Source organism: Ursus maritimus, unplaced genomic scaffold (genome assembly GCF_017311325.1).
Source record: "Ursus maritimus isolate PB19 unplaced genomic scaffold, ASM1731132v1 scaffold_11, whole genome shotgun sequence".
Lineage (NCBI taxonomy): Eukaryota > Metazoa > Chordata > Mammalia > Carnivora > Ursidae > Ursus > Ursus maritimus.
Window position 1 is genome coordinate 5,221,027 of NW_024423453.1, and position 14,211 is coordinate 5,235,237.

Sequence of the window (14,211 nt, forward strand, 5' to 3'; positions counted from 1 at the left end):
CAGCAACAAATGAGTTCTAGATGAATTAGAAGCAGTTTCTGCCCTCAAGAGCTTAACTCTTCACCTGGGAAGACTCTAAGCAAATAATTATAATAAAGTGTGACACATGCTTAATGAAATGTTATAGAATGGTAGAGAATAGGTAAATTGTAGTTTAATGCAAGCACTATTGTAGGAATTCAGAGGGTTATGAATTCCATGTTTAAGCATTCTTTATAGAATCTTGTATTTTAAAGTTGTTTTTTAAAAACTAAATTGTATCTATTCTTATATTCCTACTTTTTTTTTTCCTCGACAGAAATAACAGTTAATTATAGACATGGCCTTCCCTTGATAACACTTACTTTGCCATCCAGAAAAGAGCGCTGTCAATTTGTGGTCAAACCAATGTCATCAACAGTTGGTTCATTCCTTCAGGACCTACAAAGTGAAGATAAAGGTGTCAAAACTGCAGCCGTCTTCACGGCAGGTATGTATATATTTTTCCACTTGTCTTTTTTTCTTTTTCTGAACCTTTATTTTGTTCTTATTCTAGACAGTTGATTCTTTAATTCATTATATAATAAATGGTTGGCCTTTACTGTGCCCTTCATTTTTGTATATCAGTAATATAAAAAATTAACACTATTGAATAAAGAATTAATGGAATAAGTTTAATGTAAATTTCAGTTACTTATTTCATAAACTTAGCCCAAAATTTTTTTCTGAGAAAATTTTAGTGATAGTCATTACCGTGTAATTTTCAGCACAATTTGAATAATTAGAAAACAAAATGCAGTTTTAATGATTAAAATAGCTAGTGAATAATTACACAAACAATTCATTAATCTTTATTATAAAGCAATCTCATATGCTTTCTGATGGTCTCATATATTCTCTGATGGAATTAGTTTTCAGGAAGAATATATATATTTTTTAATACCAGTAGAGGTGGTTAATCACTAGACATTTCAAGTTTTAGGATTTAGCTTTTATGTCCTCATGGTCTTAAGTGGTCTTGGACCTACTGCCCCTAAAATAGAATAAAACATTCTTTACCCCAGCCCAACATAGAGGCTCCAAACAGAGAGAAATGACCAAAGTTGCATTTTTATTTTATTGTAGTATGACATGCTTAGAATAAACTTATTGAGGCATTAGTGATTACTGTTGCAGTTTTGAAAAGGAAATAAACATTCTTCTTCCCTGTCCAAGTTCAGAAACAAACAAGGGGTGGATATAGAAGTTGGAAAAATAGAGGTTAAGAATTTATTTACTAGAGGGGCGCCTGGGTGGCACAGCGGTTGGGCGTCTGCCTTCGGCTCAGGGCGTGATCCCGGCGATCTGGGATCGAGCCCCACATCAGGCTCTTCTGCTATGAGCCTGCTTCTTCCTCTCCCACTCCCCCTGCTTGTGTTCCCTCTCTCGCTGGCTGTCTCTGTCTCTGTCGAATAAATAAATAAAATCTTTAAAAAAAAAAAAAAAAAAGAATTTATTTACTAGAGAGTCTCATGCTAAGCTAAATAACTCAGAGAAAGGTAGTTATCCTATGATCTCACTCATATGTGGAGTTTAAGAAACAAAACAGAGGATCATATGGGAAGGGAGGGAAAAATAAAACAAGACGGAATCAGAAAGGGAGACAAACTGTAGGAAACAAAGTGAGGGTTGCTGGAGGGAGGAGGGTGGGGGGATGGGGTAACTGGGTGACGGGCATTAAGGAGGGCATGTGATGTAATGAGCACTGGGTGTTATATAAGATTGATGAATCACTGAACTCTACCTCTGAGACTAATAATACACTATATACTAATTAGTTCAGTTTAAGTTAAAAAAAAACAAAAAAAAAAACCAAATTGAGCCTCTAACGTATTCCAGGCACTGTTCTAGCAGCCAGAGGCAGAGCAAAGAACAACAGAGGTAAAAAAATCCTGCTCTTTTTGAGGTTATATTTTAAGAGGAGAAAGAAAAAAGTGAAGAAAATATGTAGTATGTTAGATAATGAATATTACAGAGAAAAAGCAGAGTGGGGGCCGTGGTGGTGGGGAGGTGCCTGCAGAGTGGGTGTTTATGTGGTGTGGGGGGAGGCGCTCTGGAGTTGGGGGGGTGTTGTGTGGCGGGAGGTGCTCACAGAATGGGGAGTGTGGCATGGGGGGAGGAGATGCTCGCAGAGTTGGGGAGTGTGCTGTGGGGGGGTGTGGGGTGGGGGAGATGCTTGCAGAGTGGGGGTGTGTGTGCTGTGAGAAGAGGTGCTTTCAGATGTGGGGGCAGAGTGGGATGTGGGAGGAGATGCTCTTGGGGAGGCAGGGTGGGGTGGGGGGAACACTCACTAAGGTCGGGTTCTAGGAACACCTAGAAGAGAAGAGGGAGCTGTGTAGATGGGAGAGCTGCTCGGGCCTCTGCCCGGTTGGAGGAGCTGAGCCACTGTGGCTGCAAAGGAGGCAGCTGGGTGAAGTAGGGTCGGAGGGACAGACCAGGGGAAGCTTTATTGTACGCTGTGGTAGGGACTTTGGATTTAACTGGAAGGGCAGCTTTCTTCCTGATAAAACCAGGATCAGAGAAGAAGGTTTTAGTCCTATGGCCATAGTGGCCCCAGCACTTCATCTCTGAACTAGACTGAACAGTCCCAGGAGCACGGAACACCCATGGTCCTTCTCCGCTGGGCCAGCACCTGCCTTCCTCAGCTGCTAAGAGCCGGCAGCTAGCTGCAAGGCCGCGTGCCTGGGGGGCGCTGAGCACAGTCCCTGCCGGGTGGTGTGGACTCAGTAAGTGCCCCTTAAGTGAATGAAATAATCAAGGTTACAAGCGGTGATTGACATGTACCCTGCTTGTTTCTAAAATCTGAGTAGCTTTGAAACATAAAGCACAAAGGAAAAGACTAGAAATCTTAGAAGGGGCTCTTTAGACTGAGTGAAAACACTTTCTTGGGGTTTAAATCAGTACTTAGCCAAGAACTGGTGAAGAGTTCAAGACTGTGGCTCTAGCGCCTTACGAGTGTTTGGCGTCCGTTTTCTGCCGTTCCTGTATCAGTATAGAGGATAATGTAGTACTTCGACTGAGAAGCCGTACCCAGCTGACTGCTTTTTATAGTCCTATTTTAAGGAGTAGGTTTGAAGTTATTTAAATGTAAGATTTTAAATGACACTTGCAAAGTCATAAAATGATTGGTGTGTTGCCGATCTTTAAAAAGAGAGGTTTTGTGGGTGGAATTTGCCTGCCTTTAATTTGGGCTTGAAAAGAGTGTTCCAAGCTTGTCACAGTTTTGCCCATAGTGTGGGTTGAATTATTTGGCAATTCCTGGGAAAATGATGTCACCCCAACTGATGAACAGGAACCCAAACAGCCGAATTCGAGCAACAGACCCAGGTGCAGACTTGACTCGCTGCCTTCCCGAACAAAGCACTACAGAGAGCCAGACGGGAGGCAGACGAGCAGGTTCTCCGCGGTTTTACTAGCGGCATGACTACTGTCACGCATAGTAACGTAGCTGTAGCAGCTCTGGTTGAATGTAGCCGGGCCAGTGCCAGGCTCGGCGGAAGTGCCCGTCCTGGACTTTTTATCACTTCTCTGTGGACTGTTCTAAAGGGAGACTGATAGAGAAACTCCAGCCCATTGCCAGTGTTTTGCTTCTTGTTCAGTGAGTTTGCTTTCTCGACACCTGGGTTCCATTAAAGTTTAGTTCCTAAATAAAAACCAGGCTATCCGAGAGACTATGCAAAGCACACTGAGGTTAACATTTTCCAGGGGTTTTTTTCCTTCCCTGAATTGTTCCTAGGATATTTGAAATTACTATTAGAATCTCCCCTGCCGTTTTCGACCTCCATAGAAACGACACACACTTTGATGGACTCCTTAGGTTTCATTCCGTTTATTACCGCCACCCCCAGCTCCTGGAAGGTTCGCCCCTCTCCACCACTCGTGCTAGAACAGCAGGGAGCCCTGTGTGGGAGTGGTTGGGGGTGCAGTTTGGCTACCAAGTTGGAACAAATCAGTCGCCTCTAGTACTGAAAAGGCTTTTACATGTTACTAGCTGTGTGCCTTACACATACCAGTCAGGGGGGTAGCTGTCAGCAGCAGGTAAGGACTCTGGCTGAGCAAAGGAGTATGTCAGTAGGCTCTGGAGACTGGAATTGACAGAAAGCCAGGCTCAGAAGAAGGCAGAAACCGAGGGAGGACATGAGCAAAGACAAAGTTAACCTAGGATCCGTCCACCTGATGGGCTCTGCTGCTGACACCTACACCCCCTCGCCCTGCAAAGTGTCACCTCCGCTGCTCTGGCCTCACTGTGAAGAGTTCCCACCCCCACCCCCAAAGCTTTGCATGACCTTGTGCAGATACAGTCTCTCCAGGAACATCTGTCTGGATCCTAGCCCAGCTGAGAGCGTGGGAGAGGGAGCACCTGCCTGCCCTGCTTGGTCCAGTGTAATGGGAGGCAGAGCAGCAGGGGAGGGTTCCTCACCGTGGGAACAGTATCGGGTATTGGAGAGCCCCCCCAGATGACAGTGTCCGCTCCTGTATTGTCAAGACCTGGGTTCAAAAATATTTTTCTGTATGTTGGAGAAATGGTTCTTGCTGTCTAAAACAAGGACATATTGTTACATGATGCTTTTTCTTTCAGATGGCAGTGAAATTCCAGCTTCAACCTTGATGGAAATTTTGCTAATGAATGATTTTAAGCTTGTCATTAACAAAATAACGTATGATGTACAGTGCCCCAGGAAAGGTAAGAGACACAGCTATGCAACTGTCTTCACATTTCCCTTTGGTTGTGGGACTTTTACAGGGAGCAAGCTTAAGAACCTTCTTAATTCACCAGATGACCAAGAGGACTTTGGAGAACCGATGTTTAAGCTTTTTGAGCGGGGTATGAATGATCAGTAGCAGTTGCCCAGCGGGGCTTTTTAGTGTCGGATACTTTTTTTTTTTAATGCTTTTAAGACTTCACATTAGGGTCTTGAATGCTTAACCTGACATCATCGGGCTAAGAAGAAGTGGGCCTGAAATCATGAATCCAAGTGTGTGTCGTATAGCGGTTCATTCTTTTTTCAAAAATAGACTTGATTTTTTTAGAGGAGTTTTAGTAGTTTCATAGTAAGATTGAGCAGATAGTATGCAGTTCCCATATACTCTGTCCCCCACCCCGTAGCCTCCTGCACGGTCAGGCACCAGAGTGGTGCATTTGTTACAATCCGTGAGCCTGCACTGGCCCATCATTATTACTCAAAGTTCATAGTTGACATTAGGGTTCACTCTTGGGTTTTGATAAATGTATACTGACCTATATCCACCACTGTAGTATCGTACGGAGTAATTCCACTACCCAGAAGTCCTCCGTGAGCTGCCTGTTCGTCCCTTCCACCCGGCAACCTCTGGCAACCACTAATCTGTGTACTGTCTCCGTAGTTTTGCCTTTTTCAGAATGTTATATAGTTGGTATCAGTATGTAGCATATGTAGGTTTTTGTGTGCACATAAGTTTTTGATGTATTTGGGTAAGTATCAAGGAGCATGTTTGCTGGATGGTATGTTAAGAGTATGTTTGGTTTTGTAAGAAACTGGCGAACTCCTGCCAAAGGGGCTGTACTGTTTTGCGCGCCCATCAGCAGTGAGCGAGAATTATTGCTGCACCACATCCTGACAGCTTTTAGCGTTGTCAGTGGGTGGGACTATGGCCGTGCCGATGGGCGTGTAATAGCTTATTGTATTAACTTGCACTTGCCTAATGGCATAGGACTTCAGACGTGTACTGTATTATTTGGTGAGGTGTCTGTTCAAGTCTTCAGCCCATTTTTTAAGCAGGTTGTCTGTTTTTTTAATTGTTGATTTGAGATCGTTTTGCCTATTTGAGACAACAGTTCATTATCAGATCTTTCCTTTGCAAATATTTTTTTTCCCAATCTGTAGCTCCCCTTCTCATTCCCTTGGCATTGTGTTTTGTAGAGCCGAGGTTTTAATTTTAATGAAGCGCAGTATGTTGATTCTTTCTTTCATGGATTGTCCCTTTGGTGTATAAAACAAGTCCTCCTCGTACCCAGAGTCCTCTAGGTTTTCGCCTACGTTCTAGGAGTTGCATAGTTTTGCATTTTACGTGTAAGTCTATGATCCATTTTGAGTTAATTTTTGTGACGGGTCAAAGGTCTGATTTAGCTTGTTTTTGCATGTGAATGTCTAATTCTTCCAGCACCACTTGTTGAAGAGACTGTCTTTGCTCTATTGTGCTGCCTTTGCTCCTTTGTCAAAGATCAGGTGACTCTATTTAGGTGGGTCTGCTTCTGGGCTCTCTGTTGATTCCATTGACCTGTTCGTTGTTCTCTTACCAACACCAGGCTGTCTTGACTACTGTAGCTGTAAGTCTTGGAATTGAGTAGAGTCAGTTCTCTGACTATTCTTCTTCCATACCAAGTGGGCTATTCTAGGTCTTTTGACTTCCCATATAAACTGTAGAATCAGTTTGTTGATATCCACAAGGTATCTTGCTGGGATCTTGACTGGGACTGTGTTGAATGTTTAAGTTGGGAAGAACTGGTATCTTGTCAGTGAGTCTGCTTCCCATGAACATGGGTTCTCTCTCCATTTACTTCGTTCTTCTTTGATGTCTTTCACCAGTTTTATAGTCTTCCTCATAAGGATCTTGATCATAGCTTGTCACATTTATACCTACTAAATATTTCAGTTTTTTAGGTGCTGATGTAAATGGTAAATTGTTTTAATTTCCAGTTCCACTTGTTGGTATGTAATAAAGTGATTGACTTTTTATATAGTAGCCTTGTATCCTGCAACCTTGCTGTAATTGATTATTACACTCAGCAATTGTTTTGTCGAATCTTTCAGATTTTCTACGTAGACAGTCATCTGCAAACAAAGACAATTTTATTTCTTCACAATCTGTTCACCTTTTATATCCTTTTTTTACTTACTGCTTGAGCTAGGACTTGCAGTGTGATTTTGAAAAGAGTCCTGAGAGGAGACACCTTGCTTTTTGCCTGGTCTTGGCAGGAAAGCTTCAAGTGTCTCACCATTAAATATGATGTTAGATGTTTTTATCAAGTTGAGGAAGTTCCCCTGTATTCCTACTTTGCTGGAGGTTGTCATCATGGATAGGTACTGGATTTTGTCAAATGCTTTTCTGCATTTATTGGTACGATCACATGATTTTTCTTCTTTAGCTTGTTGATATAATGGATTGCATTAGTTGACTTTGGAGAGTTTTTTGTTTTTTGTTTTTCTTTTTAAAGGCTTTATTTATTTATTTGACAGAGAAAGGGAGCGAGAGAGGGAACGTAAGCAGGGGGAGTGGGAGAGGGAGAAGCAGGCTTCCCACTGAGCAGGGAGCCGGATGCAGCTCGATCCTGGAACGCTAGGATCATGACCTGAGCCGAAGGCAGATGCTTAATGACTGAGCCACCCAGGCGCCCCTGACTTTGGAGAGTTGAACCAACCTTGCATATCTGTAATAAATCCCACTTGGTGGTGGTGCACAATTGTGTTCATACATTATTCGATTTAGTTTGCTAATATTTTGTTGAGGATTTTTGCATCTTTGTTCATGAGAGGTATTGGTCTTTAATTTTCCTTTCCTGTGATGTCTTTGTCTGATTTTTGCATTAGGGTAATGCCTCATAGAATGAGTTAGGATTCTGTCTTCTGGAAGGGTTTGTAGAGAATTGGTATAATATCTTAAATGTTGAGTAGAATTCACCAGTGAACCCATTTGATCCTAGTGCTTTCCATTTTGGAAGGTTATTAATTATTGATTCAGTGTTTTAAATAGGTAAGGCCTGTTCATATTGTCTCTTTTATCTTGTGTGTGTTTTGCCAGTGTGTCTTTTCAAAGAATTGATCCATTTAGTCTGGGTTATTAAATTTGCGAGTGTGGAGTTATTCATCGTTTCCTTTTATTAACCTTTTAATATTCATGGGATCTATAATGATGTCTTATCTTTCATTTCTGATATTAGTAATTTGTGTCTTCTCTTTTTTTCTTGGCCTGGCTGAAGGTTTATCAATTTTATTTATCTCTTCAAAGAACTACCTTTTGGTTTTATTTTGTTTATTGATTTTCTGTTCTCACTGATCCCCCCCCCCTTTTTTAAGATTTTATTTTTAAGTAATCTCTACACCCAACGTAGGGCTTGAACACATACCCCGAGATCAAGAGTTGCATGCTCTTCAGACTGGGCCAGCCAGGCACGCCTCAATTTTATTGATTTCTGCTCTTTTATTTCTTTTCTTCTGCTTATGTTGAATTTAATTTGCTGCACTTTTTCCAGTTTCCTACAGTGGAAACTTAGATTATTGATTTTAGTTTTAGTTTAGTTTTAGTTTTTTCTTTTCTAATGTATGCATTCAATGCTATAAATTTTCCTCTGAGCACTGCTTTGTTTCATCCTACAAGTTTTGATAAGTTGGGTTCTCATTTTCATGTAGTTCAGAATATTGGTGACTTTTCTTGATTGCTTCTTTGACACACGTGTTATTTATAAGTGTGTCATTTAATTGCCAGATATTTTTGAGATTTTCCAGCCCTCTCTTTGATTTCTACTTCAATTCCATTGTGATCTGAGAGCGTGCACTGTATGGTTTATATTCTTTTACATTTGTGTGGATGTGGCCCCAAATGAGGTTTATCTTGGTGAATGTTCCATGTAAGCTTGAGAAGAATGTGTATTATCTGTTGTTGGATGAAATAGTCTATAGATAAAAATTCTATCTAGATGATTGATGGTACTGTTGAGTTTAGCTGTGTCCTTAATGATTTTTTTGCTGGCTAGATCTCTCTATCTCTGATAAGTATTGAAGTCTCCAACTATTATTGGATTTATTTCTTCCTCCTTGCAGTTCTATCAGTTTTGCCTCTCATATTTTGACCCTTGTTCTTAGTTACATACACATTAAGGGTTGCTGTGTTTTCTTGGAGAATTGACTCCTTTATGTAATTACATATTGCCCTTCTTTATCCTTGATAATTTCAGACACTGCCGACTTCAGAGTAAGGAAAGTTAATATAGTTACTCCAGCTTTCTTTTTCATTTAGATATAGAAGCTTTAATATAGTTTCAGATGTACAACATAATGATTTAATATTTTTATATATTGCAAAACGATCACCACAATAAGTCTAGTTGGTATCCATCCATATATAGTTACATAAAGTTTTTTTTCCACCTTGCTTTTGATTCGTGTTAGCATGGTCTGTCTTCCTCCCTCCCTTTTCATCTATGTATGTCTTTATATTTAAAGAGGATTTCTTATAGGCAGCCTGTAGTTGGTCCTTCTTTTTTAATACAGTCTAATCTGTCTTTTAATTGGTGTTCTAGACCATTGATATTTTAATGTGATTAATAGCTATCACATTTGTTACTTTTCTCTATTTCTTGCCCCTTTGTTTCTAATTTTGTCTTCTAGTCTTTGAATGCCTTTGTGGTTTTTTTTTTTTTTTTTAAGATTTTATTTATTAGAGCATGCACTCTCTAAAGGGGGAGGGGCAGAGGGAGAAGGAGAAGCAGACTCCCTGCTGAGCAGGGAGCCCAACTTGGGGCTCGGTCCCAGGACCCCAAGATCACGACCTGAACCACCCAGGCACACTGCCTTTTGTGGTTTTAATTGAGCATTTTATGATTCCATTTTCTTTTGTAGCTTATCAGTGATACTTTTAAAAATTTTACTTTTTTTAGTGATTGCCCTAGATTTTGCAATATACTACAATTAATCCAAGTCCACTTTTTTTTTAATTTTTTTTTTTTTTCTTTTTCTAAGTAGGCTCCACGCTGGGCATGGCTTAAACTCAGTGCCAGGCTTGACCTCAGAACCCTGAGATCAAGACCTGAGCTGATAAAACCAACTGAGTCATGTAGGTACCCCTGAAGATTTTATTTTTAAGTAATCTCTACACCCACTGTGGGGCTCGAACTTACAACCCTGAGACCAAGAGTTGCATGCTCTACCAACTGAGCCAGCCAGGCGCCCCCAAATCCACTTTCAAATAACACCAGATATACTGTTTTACAGGCATTGCAAGTACCTTGTAATAACCATATAATTCTAATTCTTTCTTCCCATCCCTTGTCATTCATTTCATTCATATATAAGCTATAAGCATTGAATACATTTTTGCCATTATTATTTTGAACAGACTGTTGGTAGATCAATAATAAGCGAAAGGAAAAAAGTTTAAATTTTGTCTTCCCTTATTCCTTCCTTAACGTAGCATTCCTTTATTTATGTAGATCTAGCTTACTGACCTTGCATCATTGCCCTTCCCTTCTCTCATAACACTCCTCGCAAGTCAGCAAGTTCTCAACTCTTGTTTGAGAAAACCTTCATTTCTCCCCTTTTGAAGGATAAATTTGGTGGGATACGGAATTCTGCGTTTCTCTTTTTTTCTCACGTTGACATAAAATGAACACACCTTTTAGAATTTCTAAAAGGAAGAGGATTTTATTGGAGTCCAGGTTAGGACAGCTGCCTGGGATACACAGTCTTCACAAAGCAGAGGGTGCTCTTTCAAAGGGACATTTGGTGCAGGTTATTTACCTTTTTTTTTTTTGCATAAAAAGTCACAAGTCACTAGACAAAGGACATTTCAGAAAGTTGCCAACCTTAAGTTTCTAGTATATTCAGGGCTGTCAGACTTTAATCCTATGGGAACTAGGGAAGTTTCTTCCTTTCTCTTCTGTGTTCAGAATGCTCTTTTGGGGTTATTTTCTTTAACGAAGCAGGTGAACAGTGTGTGCTGAGGGCAGAAATAGACCACCCTTTGAGGTTTTGCCAAGTCACGTTGACCTTGGTAAATGGTAAAGTATAGTCCAGGACATGAAATTGAAAATCTCCTTTACCACTCTCAGTGCTGGGTTTTCCCTCTGTCTCCTCCTTGCTGGTGTCATCTCCGGGAGGAGTCAGGTGTGATTTTTATCTGTGCTCTTGGGTGGGTAAGGCATTCTTTCCTCCGGTTTCTTTCAAGGGTTTTTCTTTATCTTTGATTTTCTGCGGTTTGAATATAATATGCCTTCTTGCTTTTTCCCTTGCCATATAATTTTTTGTTGAAAGTTGGGCCTGATGTGTTGGGTAGTAGAAACTGAGGCAAGTGGGTGTTTAACGTGAGGCTCTGTGTGTGTCTGGCTAAGAGGCTGTTTGCCTTTGGCTGTACCGGTAGGTATGAGAGACTTGAGTTTCTTCTAGTGCCCTTGTTTTTCTCTTCCCTATTGTCTCTGAGTAGTTCCCCTAGAAAATCTTTCTTAGAGTCTACGTCTTGTGCAGAGCTGCAGGCCTGTTGATGTGGTGGTGAGGTCTTGGGGGTGGGAGAAAAGCATTCTCTAAACCCCTGATTGAGTCTTGGGTATTGTATTGGGCCAGAATTCCTGGGCTGCAGCTTTCAGAGGAGTTTCTTAGTCTTTTTGTTTTTTCCCTCCGCTTTGTGAGACGAAGAGGAGGGAGGGATTTGGAGTTGGCTCATTGCCCTTCTTCCAACCAGGTAAGGCTCTGGTAAAGTAGTTCCCTTGCTGTGGAGAAAGTTCTGCTCAGCGCTGATTCAGAATGGTGACTTCTCCCCTCTCCCTGCTCCAGGCACCAGGTTATGCTTGATCTCTGCCCTTCACTGCGAGAAGCGGTGGGGCTCCCGGAGGTAGAACTCGTGAATGTGTGTGTTGTTTTTATTTCTCACGCTGGTCAGCACCGAGCCTCCAGCAGTTCACCAGTTCTGTTCCAGTGTTCCTGCCAGGCTTTTCTGTTCCCAGTAAGCTGTGACCGTAGACTGTTGGGGACAGCAGGGAGGAATTAAGTCTGTGGCTCAATAAATAGATGACAAAATAAACAGATCAATAAATAAGGGAAGGCTCTTGTTTATAGTTAGGATGCTAAGTGCTCACTGGTAAATGTGGGAGGGCTGCTGGAATCGAAAAGTCACCATACTGCATCCCAGGAATTCTCAGTAGTTGTCAGAAGGGAAGAGGGGACGGGAGGGGATTTAGATTAACAAAGAATAAGTGCTAACACAAAGAAATGGGAGTAAGTCCCAAGGAGCTTAAGGGAGCTCCCGCTAATGATAACTGGTGCAATTGAACACCATGGCTCCTATGTGTTGTGAGTTGCCCCCATTTGTATTTCAAGCTTTTTGTTACTTTCTGGTGTAACTGGATGATTCAGGCTGATCTTGTACACCAGCATGGGTGTCAGCGATTTCCCCGAAGATCCTTTGAAGAAAAATATATCTTTTTAAATTTTAATTGTATGAAATGTATGAAAATTCCATAAAATTTTCAAATAAGTATAGACAAATTAAAATGAAGCCGTCATTTCAACAACTGTGAACTTTCTTCTACAGTTAATTCTTCTTAAAAATCAGGGCAGTATTTAACCGCAGAGAGAGAAGGATGGTAGAAGTTGAGAAATACGGAAATGGAAACCCCTGTTAAGATGGAAAGTTCATGTTCAGGGAGTCCCCAACACTCTGGGGACAATACTTATGCTGCTTCTGTCTGGGTTGAGTATTGGAGGAAACAAGTGGAAATAAATGTTTTTTAAGACGTCTCATTGTTCTACTTGACCTTCCTCTCCTGCAAGCCCCAGCATGTCACCGTAAGCCTTAGGTCCAGGCCGACTCAGTTGCCACCTCCTTCCTGCCGGCTCAGGAGGGGTCCTCTCCCTGCCTGGAGGGGCGGTTTGCTGGGATTGTGCTCCCCACCGGGCCAGCACCTCCCTGTCCTCAGGCTTCACAGATGCCCCACTGAACACCAAGTCCGACTGGCTCAGTCGATGACAGAGAAATTACACTGGATTAATAGAAAATTCAGCTTGTAAAATTATAAATTTAGAGTTAAAAGATGTATTTAAACTCCATTTCTTTTCTAAAGCATTGGCAAATTTGGGTTTGAAAATTCAGGACATGAAAATGAAATCCACATTGAAGACACCTATAAAAGGAATAAACAGCTTCTGAAGAAAAAATAATTGTCTCTTGTTTTTGGTTTTTGTTAGGTGATACCACAGACAAATGTTTGTTTATTTATTTAGAGAAATGTTTAAATTGGTAATACAGCATACGAATTTTGCGGTGCCATTTCTTTCTTTCTTTTTTTTTTTTTTTAAGATTTTATTTATTTATTTGACAGAGAGACAGCCAGCGAGAGAGGGAACACAAGCAGGAGGAGTGGGAGAGGAAGAAGCAGGCTCATAGCAGAAGAGCCCGATATGGGGCTCGATCCCAGGATTCTGGGATCACGCCCTGATCCTGGGATCACGCCCTGAGCCGAAGGCAGACGCTCAACGACTGAGCCACCCAGGCGCCCCATGCGGTGCCATTTCTGAAAGACCGTAGCTTGTCACTGAACTCAGATAAATGTTTCATGTGACTTAACAAAGACTCTTGCCTTTGAACAGACTTTAGCCAGGTGCCTCTGAGCCCTCTTCTTGACTAGACCTCAGCCTTGATCTATAAAGATGGCAGATTCTCCACACAAATGATTTTGTTCACCCCCACCCCCCGGCCCCTAAGAGACTTGAACAAACACCGGCATAGTTTCTGCCAGCTCAAGGGCCTATTTTCAGGATTGTGACTAGAGCCCTCCTAAAATGCCTGCCTGGGAAAGTGTAACACTGTCAGGAGAGCTTCCCGTTTGTTCAGGGGAAACCTGGTGATAGGCAGATAGGTCCCTGAGCCCCCTCTTCTGGCAGTTACTTTGGAAAGCTTGCAATTACAAATCCTTTCTCTGTGCCTTAGAAGTGTATAGCTTCTGCCGCCCAGAACTGTCATCTCAAGGACCTGAGAAACTACTCTTCCAAACGCAGCGGTTCGGGGAGGGGAGGGGACTCTGCCTCTCGCTCCCAGCGGGGTGGCTGCCTCCCTCTGACTTGCACACCGCCCTCTGTTTGTTTTCCTTTCGCCTAAGCACTCATTAACAACACAAGCGGCCTAGTCAGTAACCAGCAACCTTCACACCCAGCGTTTGTAGATTTCCACTTGCATGACTCTGCTTCAGGCCCTGACGTTCCCCTCCGTCCCTGGTCACGCCAGCCACCTCTGCGCAAATAGAAGTTGAGCTCAGTTCAGACTGGATCCTTGTCCGTATCGTGGTTACCGATTACAGTCTGTCATCACTTGAGCGTCTGGCTTTGTCCTGAGTGTGCGCCACAGCTTGGGGCAGAATCGTGCCCCATCTGTACCTTTCTTCTATATGTAGACCTTTGACTTTTTAAAAAAATTTTTTTAAACCTTTTAAATAGCAGTGCATTTTTCATC

The 14,211-nt window shown here is 41.9% G+C and overlaps 1 protein-coding gene across 12 annotated transcripts in view; it reads left to right on the forward strand.

Moving 5' to 3' along the window:
• MCUB (mitochondrial calcium uniporter dominant negative subunit beta) overlaps positions 1–14,211 on the forward strand; it is a 105,288-nt gene that overhangs the window by 69,509 nt on the left and 21,568 nt on the right. For all 12 annotated transcript variants that reach the window (XR_005833859.1, XM_040626226.1, XM_040626227.1 and 9 more), the window contains exons 3-4: positions 299–469; positions 4,598–4,702. Coding sequence is in view for 11 of the 12 variants with exons in the window: in XM_040626226.1 (XP_040482160.1) it covers positions 299–469; positions 4,598–4,702 (276 nt within the window). In the remaining variant the exon portion in view is untranslated. The remainder of the gene's footprint in view (positions 1–298; positions 470–4,597; positions 4,703–14,211) is intronic.